Below are 16774 nucleotides of genomic sequence, written 5' to 3'. Positions count from 1 at the left end.
AGCCTCATGCCTCGTCAGCTGGAGGGCCCGAGGAGCCCGTCCAGCCTCATGCCTCGTCAGCTGGAGGGCCCGAGGAGCCCGTCTGGCAACCTTCCCCGTCAGCTGGAGGGTCCGATGGGCCCGTCCAGCCTCCTGTCTCCGCTGGAGGGTCCGAGGGGCCCGTTCAGCCTCTCTCCGCGTCAGCTGGAGGGTCCGAGGGGCCCGTTCAGCCTCCTGTCTCCGCTGGAGGGTCCGAGGGGCCCGTTCAGCCTCAAGCCACGTCAGCTGGAGGGCCCGGGGAGCCCGTCCAGCCACCATCTACTTCTGCGTCGTCTGGTCCAGCCGCGGCCTCTGCTTCTGCCACGCCTGGTCCGGCCTCCGAGCCTTTGTCCTCCACGCCTGGTCCAGCGATTGTTACACCCCCGTCCAAAGTACATCCAGCACCTCGGCATCGTCGGCCAGTTTCTGGGCCTCTAGCCGGACGTCATCGCCGTCGTGGTCGGCCCCCAGACCGCCTTCGCCTGAGTCGCCGCCGTTGCCTTCCACACGGTCGGCCCCCTGACCTGTCTCTACGTCATCGCCGCCGCCGCTGTCTTCCACGCGGCCGGCCTCCGGACCCGCTCTGTAGCCGCCGCCATCTTCCACGCGGCCGGCCTCCGGACCCGCTCTGTAGCCGCCGCCGTCTTCCACGCGGCCGGCCTCCGGATCTGTTCTGCCGCCACTGCCACTTTTTCACGTGGCCGGCCCCGGAACAGCTGAATTGTGAACTTTTGTGCTGTCGCCCCCCGGGTTGACCTTCTGACCTCTTTGGACATTTGCCTCCCTGTTTTGAACTGTTTTTGTGTCTTTGGACTCAGTTTTGGTTCATGCTCCTCATCTTTTGTTTGGTTTCGTTCCCTCTGTCCGGGTCCCCCGCCTCCCGCCCTGGGTGGGTTGTTCTCTGTTTGTCTTGTGTTTTGGTTCTCGGGTTTGGGCTGTCGGGAGCCAGCCCTTGGGGGTGGGGGGTGGGGGGGTGATGTCATGATCCTGGGCCATGTTGGCCCAGCAGTCTTAGTATTCATGTCTTTTCGTGTATTGTTCCTTATTTGATTTCCCCTTGTGACTTTTATCCCCTGTGTGCCCCCTATGTATCTGTGAGCCCTCGTCTCCCCTCCTTGTGTTTCATTCCATGTTTCCCCAGCCCACTATGCCCGTGCTCTCTCTCTCCTCCTGTCTGCACCTCTGTGTACTTCCTGTTTTACTTTGACAGTCTCCCTTCAGTGTTGTTTACTCCTGCCATGTCTTGTTATGTTTATCTGTGTCAGCTGTGCTCCCATGTGTGGCCACTTCCCCTGATCATCCCTCTTGTGTATTTAGTCTCTGTGTTTCATGTAGTCTGAGTCGCGTCGTCTGTGTTCCCACCCTCCGTGTTTCCATGCCCAGTCTTTTGTATCCCCAGCCATAGCATAGATTGTTCCCAGTTTAGGTTTGTTTAGTTACTGCTCTTGTGCTGCCCTCATTCTTGTTTCTTTCGTGATCATCAGTCACAATAAAAGGCTCGCTTTTGTTTAAGTGCACTCCCGTATCCTCACTTGTGTTCGCACCTGGGTCCTCAACACACTCTCCACACGGTCTGCCACTGCGACCGTGACAGTAGTGGATAGTTGTGTCTATCCAGTGTCCAACCCAGTATCACGGCAAAGCAAGTATGTATATGCTGATCCACCGTGTCCATTTCCCGCTTTGCCTATCCAAAACGTGAAATGGGCACGCATGCAGAAATAGCATTACCAGCAAGGGGAAATAATATAACCACGAAGTCAGTAGTGAGCAAAAAACGTATGAAGTGCATTCCAGGATCCGTAATTGTCAGAAACGATTAAGCTAGGCGGCTGATTTGTATGTACATGCAAATGTGTTAATAATGTCTATTTAAACCCCCCCATTATTTTCATGTTGGCTTGAAATAAAATATCTCACTCTGCTGTTACTGCAGTTTACTGCAACTTACTGCAAGTGTGTCCTTTTCACACTTTGGATAGGCAAAGCGTGAAATAGACATAATCAAATGGCGTATCTATTACATGTTTTGCTGTTTTCTTAGAATGAATATGTCATGAACCGCTGTGTGGCAGGCAAGCAGGAGTGGTGGACCCAAAATGCAGAACTCAGACACGGAAGTGAAACTTAAGGCGCAGCTTTATTGCTGGGAAAAACCTCGTACAAACTAAACTCACCAAAAGAAAACCAAAAGTCAGAACAGAGGAACCAAGGACTGAAACACTGGAAAGAAACACTAAACTGGAGCAGGAGACCAAACACTAGGAACATAGAAGCAGAACACACAGCTAGATGAGGGTACGACGTGACACTGACACAGAGAAACACAGGGCTTAAATACACAGATGGCAGTAATCAAGGGATGAGAGACAGGAGGGGAACACACCTGGGAGAAATCACAGCTGACGAGACAGGGGAAACGTAAACTGAGCACACTCACATACGACACAGACCTTCACAATAAAACAGGAAACTCAGACACATGGAACCAGACAAGACATTGAACTAAACAGACAGATTCACAAACAGATGGGGTGACACCATAGACAGAGACACAGACTCAAAGGCAGACCAAATATAACACACAGAACTCAAACAATAATAATCATCATCATCATAAACTAGAAAATGATAACTAAAAGCGCTGGGTCACTGACCCAGGACCATGACAGAATAAATGATATTTAATGTCACTATTCATAGTACGGTGAAACTAGCAATTAGTGGCCTTCAGTTACAACGTCAGTATCTACATGAAGATTCATGGGGCTCTACTGCAAGCACTACTGGATGGATGCACTGTTTTCAATATCCTTGGTCATGCTGTTGTTAAGCAGTCTCACTTACTAATTTATTTTATGTGGGAGTATTTATACCACTGGGATTTTAAAATGCATTTGTATGTATGGTTTCCTGCTTGAGAAAAGCACTTAAAACCTTTTCCCCCATGTGCTTCAGTGCCTCTAACTGACCCTTGCTAATTTGCATAAAGGCCCTTAAGGTCTGACCTGAGTTTGAACCCAGCAGGAAATCACAAATCCAATCTCAGAATGCCTCTCAGATGCCCCATCACCCTCCCCCTTTATTACAGATACAAACTCAGCGTGAGTGAAGCCATAAAACAAATGAGCTAGTGCTCCCAGATAGCATCTTCTTTAGTACACACGTTCAGATGTAGCTACACAAATCAAAAAGTGTCAACAGTTTGTGCAGAATGCAGCACTTTTGATATTCAGTTTGATATTTGTAAGCCAGCTCGAGTGAAGCTTCACCTTTATATCCTACTACCTATAGGAGAGCCTTCTCTGCAGCTGAAGTGCATAGATCTAGGGGCTGTCACCTGTAATGAATCACTACCTCTCGCCATCATGTCTGCCCAGCTTGATAAGGCCCTCCACTTTCAGCGTATCTGTCCCATCACTGCAAACATGGGGGGAGGTGGGGGGGGGGGGGGGGGGGTGCTGCTTCCTATCATCTGCCAGGATTATTTCAGGTGCTGCCATGTCAAACGCCTTCCTCCGCAAATTATCATTTTTATTAGAACATAGGGAGAAAAGTGGGTTGTTTACAGGACAACCCTAACCCCTCTCCACCACTGCCACCCAATGTCTTTACTGCATGGGAAGAGAAATGACCCCAACCTTGCACAGGTAAGCAGCAGTACAAAGAAACAGAGCCACAAAGTCAACTGCTGCTCTATTTTTCCTAGAGACACTTTAAGAAATATCAGTTGTCAGACAGTGATTTGATTTGGAGAAATTTAATATATGGTCAAATCTTCATTACACCGCAAAATGTACAATATTAGGCTTTCAGCAAAATAAGAAGAAAAAAAAATCTTGAGTTACCACATTATGAGATCCCATTGAATAGATAAATATTCTAAGCTGAAGTTTTTGAACGACATTATTGTGTGTGAGCGCTGAACAGTCTAACATGTTGTTAGGACACTGAGCAGCTCTTGTAATTTAATGCATTTAAGACTAGAAGTACCTAACATATGCCCATCTAGCTGAGCAGAGCGTAAGTGAGTAAAAACAAATAACTAGACATAAGAAATATCAAAGAAATCTGTTTTTGTTTTTTGTGTCTAAACAAAAACAAAATCTATTTTGTATTCAATTTTTTCTCATTTTCTTCCATGTGTTATAGAAAAAAAAGTAAAGCAATAATTGGATGTTAGATTATGGGATTATTTAAAGTCTGTAGTTTAAGTACAGACTGTAAGTTAAGTCAGTTTTAGTGATGGAGTTTTTGTTATCTATGAACTCTAGCTTAAAAGCTGTGTGTGTTGTGAGGATGCATGAATAAATTGCTGAAACTGTCTTCTTATATTCCAAAATGTAAAATGGATTTTGTTTACTCAGCGGTTTCAGTAACAAACACTTGACTCCAGATGGTTGTGATCATTTATAGCTCTCCCTCTTTCTCTCTCTCTATCTACCACTGTCTTTCCCCCTGTCTCCCCTCCTCCAGGCAGCATTGTGTATCTGGGGATGATGTTTGGAGCCTTTTTCTGGGGTGGCCTCTCAGACAAAGTGGGCCGCAGACAGTGCCTGCTTATATCCATGTCAGTCAACGGCTTCTTTGCCTTCCTTTCCTCCTTTGTCCAGGGCTACAGTATGTTCCTCTTCTGCCGCATGGTGTCTGGCTTCGGGTAAGTTTGTTTAACTTTCCTCTTCTCACGCTCCTGCAGACCCTCTGATCTATCTTCCCACCACTTCCTCTGCTGTCTCTCCTCCTCCAAATTCAAAACACATGACAAGAGGTTATACTAACTGCCAGGCATCCGCTCTTCCTCATACCCAGGGGTATAGAAGAAATAAAGCAAAAGAGAAAGGTCTGCAGAAATCAGCTAGTAGTGTAAATGAACATCTGGGTGTTTTAATGCTAGCATGGTCTGCTTGGCTGCACAGATCCTTGACAGCCCTCCCATCTCAGTGACATGATATCCTTTTTAGATTGTATAGTGTATGAACATTTAGATCAAGTTGTGATGGCTTAAGCTGGTGCTGCTTCATGACTAGACCAAAATGGATATTCAAATCAGAATGGGCCACAGTGCCTGAGGGCATTCATGATTGGTTTACCTGAGCTGCACTCAGCTCTTGTGCATTTAATTACAGTTCTGTAAGCAACCAGTAAACCTCACATCATCTGAAAAACAGCTTCTGCCTTAATGGCTTTAAAATTTCATTAGCAGCTTTAGCTTTTATGTCACCACTAGTTGTCAATCTGTATGCAGAAAGTAGTCTATGGTGTGGGATGGTATCTATGATTGTACATATACCTTTGGGAATAACAGCAAAGAGGCATTGCTTTGTAAGGGGTCACTGAGATCTTCTGTTTTGTTTTCCATCCTCATTCTGGCAGAAATACGATCTGGCATCCAGTGCTGTGTGTTTCACTGTTCCTTTCATTGAGTTTTTCCTACCTTATTAGCATTGCTATCAGAAGCTGTCTCAGCAAATAGGAAAAGACATTCACAGCACAGTGCCATAATAAAAAAAAAAAAATAAGAATTCACACAGATTAAGTTTTAGTGCAATTTTACTTAATGTTCTAAACCAGTTTGTCATATCAGTCACTCCTCTGGCAAAACCTTAAACAGGTTTTGACATTTTTAGAATGAATATCATAGACAATTATTTTCATACATATATAACCTCTTACTGTAAGTTTCTCCCACGCAGACATGAAGGAAGCAGGACAAAAGGCACAACCCAATCTCATCAGATTCTCGGGTGTCACCACAATCTTGAATATTTACTGGATACTTTATACATGGTTGGTTTTTTTGTTTTTGAGAATTGAAAACAAGCCATATACATTTTCATTTGCTTTAAGCCTTTTTGCAGTTACGCAGTTTCTATGAATATGTAATGTTGATGATCTGAAAAGGTTTTGATTTTGTTTTATTTACTTTATCTTAAATGGAAAGGGGTGTACCCCACCTCTAATTAAGTGTTAGGACAGGCTCTATCACCTCATCTTAGACATATAAGCACTTTGAAAAATTTATGAATAAATGGATGGATTATCTAATATTGGCATCTTTCAGGTAATACAAAGCATATGGCAATGCAGATTCTTTACTTGTTCCTCATGAGTTAGCGCTTAGTTTCTACATGTAGTGAGAAATTAAAATGTCACAGATGGCTGCTCAAGTGAGAAATTTGGGATATAACAGCTACAGCTCAGATCAGACTTTAAAGGAGAAGCAACATTTTCAATACATGCTATCTTTGTTTTTCTCCAAAGCCATCTATCCATATTAAATTCAGCTAATTAATGTTGAAATGAATCAGAAACAAATGTATAATAATAAAAGAAATGCTGATTGCTCTTTATCTGCCTCTCATTTGCAACACTGTAGTCAACCATAAAACTGACAGTAAAACCAGTGCATCTCAAAAAGTTGTGCATAGATGAACATACCTTTCAGAAGTTTTTGTATTGTTAAAGCTTTTTTTGTTGATCTGTAGAAATAACTAATACATTATCAGATACTGTATTTTCATGAACTATGAGCCATTATCATCAAAATTAAAACAAAAAGGCTTCGTGTTGAATGATTACATGAAAATGTAACTTTCTGAAATAAATTATGAAAAAAAAAACCTTTTTGATGATATTCTAATTTTAAGAGATACACTAGTAAGATTTGCCATTTGGTTTTTTTCCTCTTCAAATATGTACGACACTCTGAGGCTATGAAAAAAATGGGCACTGTCACTGCAGTCACAGATGGGCTCCTTCTGACTCTACTGACACCTCACTGAAAGGGTTCAGTTCAGTGCACCTATCCCTCACATCAACACAAGATACAACAACGTACTAATATGGAACAATGCAATTTGAGACATGTTCACTATGTTAAATTTAAAGGCCACACAACCTGTGATTCTGGAAAATGATATAATAAGCAAGTTTGATAGAAAGCAGCAAAGATGGCTCAAAGACTGTAATATCCTGTGTGCTACAGTGTGGTGATTTTTCATTTTCTTTGGTCAAGAAGATGACAGTATAGTTTGTGCAAATAAATACTAAGCTGCAGTGGATATTGCCGTTGCCTCCTGATGATCTGGTAAGACTCAGAAAATAAGCCAGAATAGTGTAGAATCTGCTTTGTGACATGAATGAACAAAAAATGTGCGAAGACATGTTCTAAAAAAAAGTTTCAGACGTTTGTACAATTCACAGTGACAAATGAAGAAATGTTTTCTGTAACAATAAATCAGTTTCATATTGTGATAAATGTTCATTGTTGCAAGCGCTGATGAGGCAAATGAGGATTGCCTTTTTGAGCATGCATAGCTAATTACAACAAGCTGTATTTACAGGATCGGTGGAGCAGTACCGATAGTATTCTCATACTTTGCGGAGGTGTTGGCTCGCGAGAAGAGAGGAGAGCATCTGAGCTGGCTGTGCATGTTCTGGATGATTGGAGGAATTTATGCCTCAGCCATGGCCTGGGCTATCATCCCACACTATGGTGAGTGACATGATGTACCACTTCTAAAAAAGGTTACATTAACATGACAGCAAAGCAGCACTAAAGGGAAATCATTAAAATGATCAAAGAAATTCGTCATAAAAATGTTAAAGTGTATTATTACATTTTCCCACCTCATAATATTGCTCCTTTATTTTATATTTTTGCTTTTTTTTTTATATTATCAAGTTAGTAGAGTTTACAATGAACAGATAACCCAACCAGATTTAGGAAGTCATTCCAATTCAATGCAATTCAATTCAGTTATCTCAAGGTCTTTTATATTGTAAGGTAGAGACTGTGTCAATAGTACAGAGAAAATCCCAACAATTAGACGACCCTCTGACCACTTAACGAAGGTTGGATGGAAAAACTCCCTTTTAACAGGAGGCAGTCATCATGTGACTGGTTCTGGGAAGAGGGAAGGAGACAGGACAGAAGTTAGGTGAGATGATCGCAGTGAAGAAAGGCCAGATGTTTTAACATTGAGTCCAATGTGGAAATACCCTGAACTGGGATTTGTTTCAATGGCCAGCAGAGGGCGAATGCTCTGGTTGCCAAAATGAAACGATTGTACAGACGTAGAAAGAAAACAGCCCTTGTCTTCCTTAATCTACCTTAAATGAACACTTTCATAATGAGTTTATGGTCTCAATTGCTAGTTTACACTGTTACTGAATACAACATGACGTTATTACCTAAACCTACTCTGTGAATGAGAAGCCAGTAATGTATGAGCACGCAGTGCTTTATGATTCACTATTCTCTTATCACATCTATTTTCAAAACACCAATAAGGTGTTCAAGGCCTTAACATGAGACTTCAAAAACCAGGGGATGATGTAAAAGTGCTTCCATTTATCATCTATCTTTCACATCTATCTTCCCCTCACTCCTGGCTGATTGTGACTGCTGTTTCCTGAGCCTGTGAAAAATAATCCTGATGGTAGAAAAAGGACCAATAATGTTAAAAGTACTGTGTCACCAAATGTATAATAAAAATGTTATTAAAAATCAGGGACAAGTGGTATAACCTATGTGGGTGTTCATCATGGACAGAATATATATTGAAATAATGCTGCCAAGGTGTGTTATGAGAAATACTCAAAAAACTATGCACTGAAGTTTAATGGAGACTCATGCTAGGGACGAAACTACTCTGCTACCCTGTAACACAAGCATGTAATGCTAAATCACTGGAGTACATCAGTGAAAGCCTGTGCCTGGCAGTAACGTTTTCTATGCAAGCTATAGTCTGTGGATGTTTTGTTCCACTGCTAAGAACAGAATAAAGTGTCTAATGCTCATCATATGAGGAGGGGATAAGGGTGTCGACGATCTTGGATTGAGAACACCAATTGATTGTGCCTCTGTTGAATGAAACAAGGCTGCACTGGAACTGGAACAGACATGTGAGGTAATTATAGACATTTGCATCTTGACATGGCAGATTTCTTGTTATATAGGACATCCTTTGAAGTCATCCTTGTAGCCCACTACGGGCTAACTTTAGCCAATCAGATGTAGAGATTACAGCAAACAAAAGATAAGGTCTAAGGAGCTTGGAAAGAAAAGCGTCTGGACTTCTTTAAGTTGCTTGAAGATGTTTCACCTCTCATCTGAGAAGCTTCTTCAGTTCTAAAAGTCAAATGGTGGAGAGACCCAGATTTAAACCCAGTGGGAGTTTCCCCCCAAAGAGGGACAAAGGACCCCCTGATGATCCTCTACCAAATCACATGAGCCAAGGTTTGAAAATGGGTGTGGGTCACAATCAGCCAGGGTTTCGGGTGAGCTCATTGTGAAACCTGGACCCACCCTATAGGGCTTTGGAGTGTGATGTCACAGGGGTGGGCGTGGAAAGGATTTTGGCCTGATGCACCATTTTCCGGGTCCAAACAAAGCGCAAGCGAAAAAGGAGCGAAGGCACACACAACAGGTTCGTCCTTGCTGTGTGGTCGGCTGCAATGTTCGATCGCATGACCGGCACGGGAATGAGCTTAAAAAGGGTTTGTCTTTTTATTCTTTCCCAACCTGAAAGCAACATGAGGGAGCTTATATGGCGGACCTTAAAAAATGAAGGCGTCTAGCCTGGATAGCAGCCGTGAGATGAGCTGATATCCAGTTCGCTTCCATCTCCAGATATCTGTTGGTGTTCTCCAGACATTTTCACTCCGGTTCTATATATGTTCATATCACTCTTTATAGCTTAATAATATTATTGTTGGGGCTCTCGAGGTTTTAGAAATTGCGAACAAACATAGAATTGAGTGACTGTGCAGACATACGTGCTACGTAACCCATCCATCCATCCATCCATTTTCATCCGCTTTGTCCGGGGCCGGGTCGCGGGGGCAGCAGCCTAAGCAAAGAGGCCCAGACCTCCCTCTCCCCAGCCACCTCCTCCAGCTTATCCGGGGGAATACCAAGGCGTTCCCAGGCCAGCCGAGAGATATAATCTCTCCAGCGTGTCCTGGGTCTGCCCCGGGGCCTCCTCCCGGTGGGACATGCCTGGAACACCTCACCCAGGAGGCGCCCAGGGGGCATCCTTGTCAGATGCCCGAACCACCTCAGCTGGCTCCTTTCGATGTGGAGCAGCAGCTGCTCTACTCCGAGCCCCTCCCGGATGGCCGAACTTCTCACCCTATCTCTAAGGGAGAGGCCAGCCACCCTTCGGAGGAAGCTCATTTCTGCCGCTTGTATCCGCGATCTCGTTCTTTCGGTCACTACCCACAGCTTGTGGCCATAGGTGAGGGTAGGGACGTAGATCGACCGGTAAATTGAGAGCTTCGCTTTTACACTCAGCTCCCTCTTCACCACGACGGACCGGTGCAGCGTCCGCATTACTGCAGCTGCAGCCCCAATCCGTCTGTCGATCTCCGGCTCCCTTCTCCCATCACTCGCGAACAAGACCCCGAGATACTTGAACTCCTCCACTTGGGGCAGGAACTCATCCCCGACCCGGAGTGGGCACTCCACCCTTTTCCGGCTGAGAACCATGGCCTCAGATTTGGAGGTGCTGATCCTCATTCCCGCTGCTTCACACTCGGCTGCGAACCGCTCCAGTGCGAGCTGGAGGCCCTCACCCGATGAAGCCAACAGAGCCACATCATCTGCAAAAATCAGAGATGAGATTCTGAGGCCACCAAAGCGAAAGCTTGGCTGCGCCTAGAAATCCTGTCCATAAAAATTATGAACAGAACCGGAGACAAAGGGCAGCCCTGGCGGAGCCCATCACCCACCGGGAACGAGTCCGACTTATTGCCGGTAATGCGAACCAAGCTCTTGCAACGGTTGTGTAGGGATCGAATGGCCCGTAGCAATGGGCCAGACACCCCATATTCCCGCAACACCTCCCACAGGACACCCCGAGGGACACGGTCGAATGCCTTCTCCAAGTCCACAAAACACATGTAGACTGGTTGGGCAAACTCCCATGCACCCTCAAGTATCCTGGAGAGGATAAAGAGCTGGTCCAGTGTTCCGCGACCAGGACGAAAACCGCATTGTTCCTCCTGTATCCGAGGTTCGACTAACGGACGAACTCTCCTTTCCAGCACCCTGGCATAGACTTTCCCAGGGAGGCTGAGGAGTGTGATCCCCCTGTAGTTGGAACACACCCTCCGGTCCCCTTTCTTGAAGATGGGGACCACCACCCCGGTCTTCCAGTCCACAGGTACTGCCCCTGATCTCCACGCAACATTGCAGAGGCGTGTCAACCAGGACAGCCCTACAACGTCCAGAGCCTTCAGGAATTCGGGGCGGACCTCATCAACACCAGGGGCTCTGCCACCAAGGAGTTGTTTAACTGCCTCAGTGACCTCGCCCCCGGAAATTGGCGGGTCATTCCCCTCATCCCCAGACTCTGCTTCCTCCTCGGAAGACGTGTCAGTGGGATTAAGGAGGTCCTCGAAGTATTCCTTCCACCGCCCGACAATTTTCTCAGTCGACGTCAGCAGCGCTCCGCCAGCACTATACACAGTGCAGGTAGAGCACCGCTTTCCCCTCCTGAGACGTCTGACGGTTTGCCAGAATCTCTTCGAGGCAGCCCGAAAGTCTTTTTCCATGGCCTCTCCGAACTCCTCCCACACCCGAGTTTTTGCTTCAGCCACTGCCCGAGCCGCATTCCGCTTGGCCTGTCGATACCTGTCGGCTGCCTCCGGAGTCCCACAGGCTAACCAAGCCCGATAGGACTCCTTCTTCAGCCTGGTGGCTCCCTTCACCTCTGGTGTCCACCATTTGGTTTGGGGATTACCACCACGGCAGGCACCAACCACCTTGCGACCGCAGCTCAATGCAGCAGCTTCGGCAATGGAGACGCTGAACATGGTCCATTCGGACTCAATGTCCCCAGTCTCCCTCGGAATGCTGTTGAAGCTCTGCCGGAGGTGTGCGTTGAAGATCTCGCGGACTGGGGCCTCTGCTAGACGTTCCCAGCACACCCTCACTACGCGTTTAGGTGCACCAGGTCTGTCCAGCGTCCTCCCCCGCCACCTGATCCAACTCACCACCAGGTGGTGATCAGTTGACAGCTCAGCCCCTCTCTTTACCCGAGTGTCCAGAACATATGGTCGCAGGTCTGCTGATACGATTACAAAATCGATCATCGACCTACGGCCTAGAGCATCCTGGTGCCACGTGCACTTATGGACACTCTTATGTTCGAACAGGGTGTTCGTTATGGCCAAACTGTGATTAGCACAGAAGTCCAATAACAGAGCACCGCTCGGGTTCAGATCAGGGAGGCCGTTCCTCCCAATCACGCCCCTCCAGGTCTCGCTGTCGTTACCCACGTGAGCATTGAAGTCTCCCAGCAGGACAACAGAGTCTCCAGGTGGAGCACCCTCCAGCACCCCCCCCAGGGACTCTAAGAAGGCTGGGTACTCTGAACTGCCACTCGGCGCATAAGCGCAGATGACAGTCAGGACCCGTTCCCCGACCCTAAGGCGCAGGGAACAAACCCTCTCGTCCACCGGGAAAAACCCCAACGTACCGGCAGCAAGCCGAGGGGATATTAGGATACCCACCCCAGCCCGCCGCCTCTCACCAGGGGCAACTCCAGACTGAGACAGAGTCCAGCCCCTCTCCAGGAGACTGGTTCCAGAGCCCAAGCCATGTGTAGAGGTGAGCCCGACTATATCTAGCCGGTACCTCTCAACCTCACGCACTAACTCAGGCTCCTTCCCCACCAGTGAGGTGACATTCCATGTCCCTATTGCCAGTCTTGGCAGCCGGGGGTCAGTCCGCCAGGGCCTCCGCTCCTGGCCGCCACCCGGCACACAATGCACCCGACCCCTATGGCGCCTCCTGCGGGTGGTGGGCCTGCGGGAGGATGGGCCCATGTCTCCTCTTCGGGCTGTGCCCGGCCGGGCCCCAGTGCTACGTAACGATTTGCTAATTCTTTCGCACAACTGTAGGGAAGCCTGCCTATGAAATGGATCAAACAAATCCAGACTGGGTACCAACGTTACACATGGGGCACTCAGAAATGCGAACGTGATGGTTAAGGTTAACAAGATACGTGAAGATATTGGGGTAGGACAGTGGCAGTAAGTCGTCTGGGTCTTTACTCCACTGCCGTATTTCATATGGGTCCACATTTGCGATGCACTCTATTTTTTTTTTCAAGTACCGCTGCTTCGCCTCTGGACGCAATCGGTCTCTATACCGTCCGTTTTCTTTTGAGCTGCTTTTACGCATATTTCTTGTCGTCGTTCCAACACTGTGTGTTTGTTTTGATTTGTGGACCCGGAAAATGGCACCGCGCTCCCACAATACATTGCAGCGTGACGTCAACTCCAAAGCCCTATCATCTGATTTCCTGAGGTCAGATGGCCCAGGGTGTGAGTGGGCATTAAGGCATCTGGGAAGGGATCTCAAAACTGGATTATAGATGGCAGACAGTCGGTGTCGTAAACCCCCGCCTCTGTTCAAAGATGGTTGCTCACAGTGGACATAGATGGCTTCTTTCACTCCTCTTTCAAACCACTGTCCTCTCTGTCCAAAATGTGAACATTTGCATCCTCGAAAGAGTGTCCTTTATCCTTAAGATGCAGGTGGACTGCTGAGTCTTGTCCTGTGGAGGTGGCTCTTCTGTGTTGTGCCATGCGTTTGTGAAGTGGCTGTTTGGTCTCTCCAATGTAGAGGTCTGGGCATTCCTCGTTACACTGTACAGCATACACCACATTGTTAAGTTTGTGTTTTGGGGTTTTGCCTTTCGGGTGAATAAGTTTCTGTCTGAGTGTGTTGCTGGGTCTGAAATACACTGGGATGTCGTGCTTGGAGAAAACTCTCCTCAGTTTTTCTGATACACTGGCAGCATAGGGGATGACAATGTTATTGAGTCTGTCTTTCTTATCCTCCCTAGCTGGTGTCTGATCTTCTTTTCTGTGCCTCTTTGCTAACTTTATAAACGCCCAATTAGGATAACCGCATGTTTTGAGTGCTTCCTTTACATGTGTGTGTTCCTTCTTTTTCCCTTCAGGCTTAAAGGGAACATTTTTCTGCCCGGTGGTGTAGGGTCCTAATTACTCCAAGTTTGTGTTCCAGAGGGTGATGGGAGTCAAAGAGGAGTTACTGGTCCGTGTGTGTGGGCTTCCGGTAAACTTCAATGTTGAGGTTGCCATTCTCTTCTATGTGCACAGCATAGTCCAGGAAAGGCAAACAGTTATCCTTTGTGTCTTCACTGGTGAACTTACCAAAGTCCGGTAGAGGATCATCAGGGGGTCCTTTGTCCTTCTGTGGGGGGTCACTCCCACTGGGTTTAAATCTGGGTCTTTCCACCATTTGACCTTTAGAACTGAAGAAGCTTCTCGGATGAGAGGTGAAACGTCTTCAAGCAACTTAAAGAAGTCCAGACGCTTTTCTTTCCAAGCTCCTTAGACTACGATGACCTGGATGACTGAGAACCTTCACAGACAAACAAAAGATAAGCTACCCTCTAACGGGCCTTGAGACTGGAAAATAGCCAGTAAGGTTAACTATGTAGATGCTTTGTAATATTTTGCATAATATTTCATATTTTTCACCAGCAGGCAATTACTTAAAACACATATTTTGCAGGTGGTTAAATGAAACCATCTGTTAACATACCTAAAACCTGCCAGTAACTACGATGTTATTGTCCAGGTATTCGTCATCAACTTCATTTCTGTTCAGTTCTGTTTTAACAATTCAGTTCAATTCAATTTTATTTATACCATGGCAAATCACAACAGCATCGTCTCAAAGCACTTTATATTGCAACCTAGACCAAACAATAATACATAAAGAAAAAAAACCCCAACAATCATATGACACCCTATGAGCAAGCACTTTGGTAACAGCGGGAAGGAAAAACTTTAACAGGAAGAAACCTCCGGCAGAACCAGGCTCAGGGAGGGGCGGCCATCTTCTACAACTGGCTGGGGAGAGAGAAGGAAGACAGGATAAAAGACATGCTGTGGAAGAGAGCCAGACATTAATAACAAGTATGATTCAGTGGAGAGAGGTCTATTAACACATAGCGAGTGAGAAAGGTGACTGAAGAAGAAATACTCAGTGCATCATGGGATTAAAGCATAAAAGCATAACTAAGGGAGGATTCAGGGTCACCTGATCCAGCCAAAACTATATGCTTTAGCAAAAAGGAAAGTTTTAAGCCTAATCTTAAAATAGAGATAGTGTCTTCTCCTGAATCCAAACTGGAAGCTGGATCCATAGAAGTGGAGCCTGAAAACTGAAGGTTCTGCCTCCCATTCTACTTTTAAATACTCTATGAACAACAAGTAAGTCTGCAGTGCGAGAGCAAAGTGCTCTAATGGGTGATATAGTACTATAAGGTCATTAAGATAAGATGGGGACTGATTATTCAGGGAAGCATGTATAATGTAAACAGAATTGGTCCTAGCACTGAACCCTGTGGAACTCCATAATTAACCTTAGTGTGTGAAGAGGACTCTCCATTTACATGAACAAAATGGAGTCTATTAGATAGATATGATACAAACCACTGCAGCACAGTACCTGTAATACCTACAGCATGCTCTAATCGCGCTAATAGGATATTATGGTCAACAGTATCGAACGCTGTACTGAATTCTAGCAGGACAAGCACAGAGATGAGTCCACTGTGAGAGGGAATAAGAAGGTCATTTGTAACCTTCATTAAACATGTTTCTGTACTGTGATGAGCTCTGAAATCTGACTGAAACTCTTCAAATAAGCCATTCTTTTGCAGATGATCTGTTAGTTAGTTCAGATCAACTACTCTTTCAAGTGAAAGAATAGTTTCGATGTGGATAACACATTTTATGTGCTAGAATGTAACGTGCTGACATCACATTTAATTCAGTATATCCCACCACCACTTCCTCTGCCTACCCTCCGTTTTAATTTGATTGCTAATTTTTTTTTTTAAATTACAGGTTGTATACAAGTTTATGTATCAATTGCTAAATTAAATTAATATTGATTACATTCTTTTAGAAATTATTATCAAATCAAATCAAATCACTTTTATTGTCACATCACATGTGCAGGTACATTGGTACAGCACATGTGAGTGAAATTCTTGTGTGCGAGCTTCACAAGCAACAGAGTTGTGCAAAATACAATAATGTAAACAAGCAAAATACAAGAATGGCTACATCTGAAACTAATAAATATATGTACAATATATAATAGTATATTATATATTGTGCAAAACAGTGGCATTACTGTACAGTATGGAGTGCATAATGTTAAAGTTCCAGTAGTGAAGGTGAGGTGTCTATGACGTGTTCAGCAGTCTGATGGCCTGATGGAAAAAGCTGTCTCTCAGTCTGCTGGTACGGGACCAGATGCTGCAGAACCTCCTTCCTGAGGGAAGTAGTCTGAACAGTTTATGGCTGGGGTGACTGGAGTCCTTGATGATCCTCCCCGCTTTCCTCAGGCACCGCTTCCTGTAGATGTCTTGGAGGGAGGGAAGCTCACCTCCAATTATCCGTTCAGAGCACCGCACTACTCGCTGGAGAGCTTTGCAGTTGTAGGCGGTGCTGTTGCCATACCAGGTGGTGATGCATCCAGTGAGGATGCTCTCAATAGCACAGTGATAGAAGGTCCTGAGGATGCGGGGGCTCATGCCGAATCTTTTCAGTCTCCTGAGAAAGAAGAGGCGCTGCTGCGCCTTCTTCACTATTTTGTTTGTGTGTACTGACCACGTAAGATCCTCAGCCAGATGTACACCAAGGAACCGGAAGCTGCTCACTCTCTCCACAGCAGCGCCGTTGATGGTGATGGGGGTGT

The 16774-nt window shown here is 45.8% G+C and overlaps 1 protein-coding gene across 2 annotated transcripts in view; it reads left to right on the top strand.

Moving 5' to 3' along the window:
• Positions 1–16774, top strand: part of LOC101484099 (synaptic vesicle glycoprotein 2C) — a 78806-nt gene that overhangs the window by 38640 nt on the left and 23392 nt on the right. For both annotated transcript variants that reach the window (XM_004566875.3, XM_004566876.3), the window contains exons 3-4: positions 4495–4675; positions 7362–7513. In XM_004566875.3, coding sequence (XP_004566932.1) covers positions 4495–4675; positions 7362–7513 — 333 coding nt within the window. The remainder of the gene's footprint in view (positions 1–4494; positions 4676–7361; positions 7514–16774) is intronic.

Source organism: Maylandia zebra, linkage group LG7, assembly GCF_041146795.1.
Source record: "Maylandia zebra isolate NMK-2024a linkage group LG7, Mzebra_GT3a, whole genome shotgun sequence".
Lineage (NCBI taxonomy): Eukaryota > Metazoa > Chordata > Actinopteri > Cichliformes > Cichlidae > Maylandia > Maylandia zebra.
This window is presented reverse-complemented; position numbering and strand designations above follow the sequence as displayed.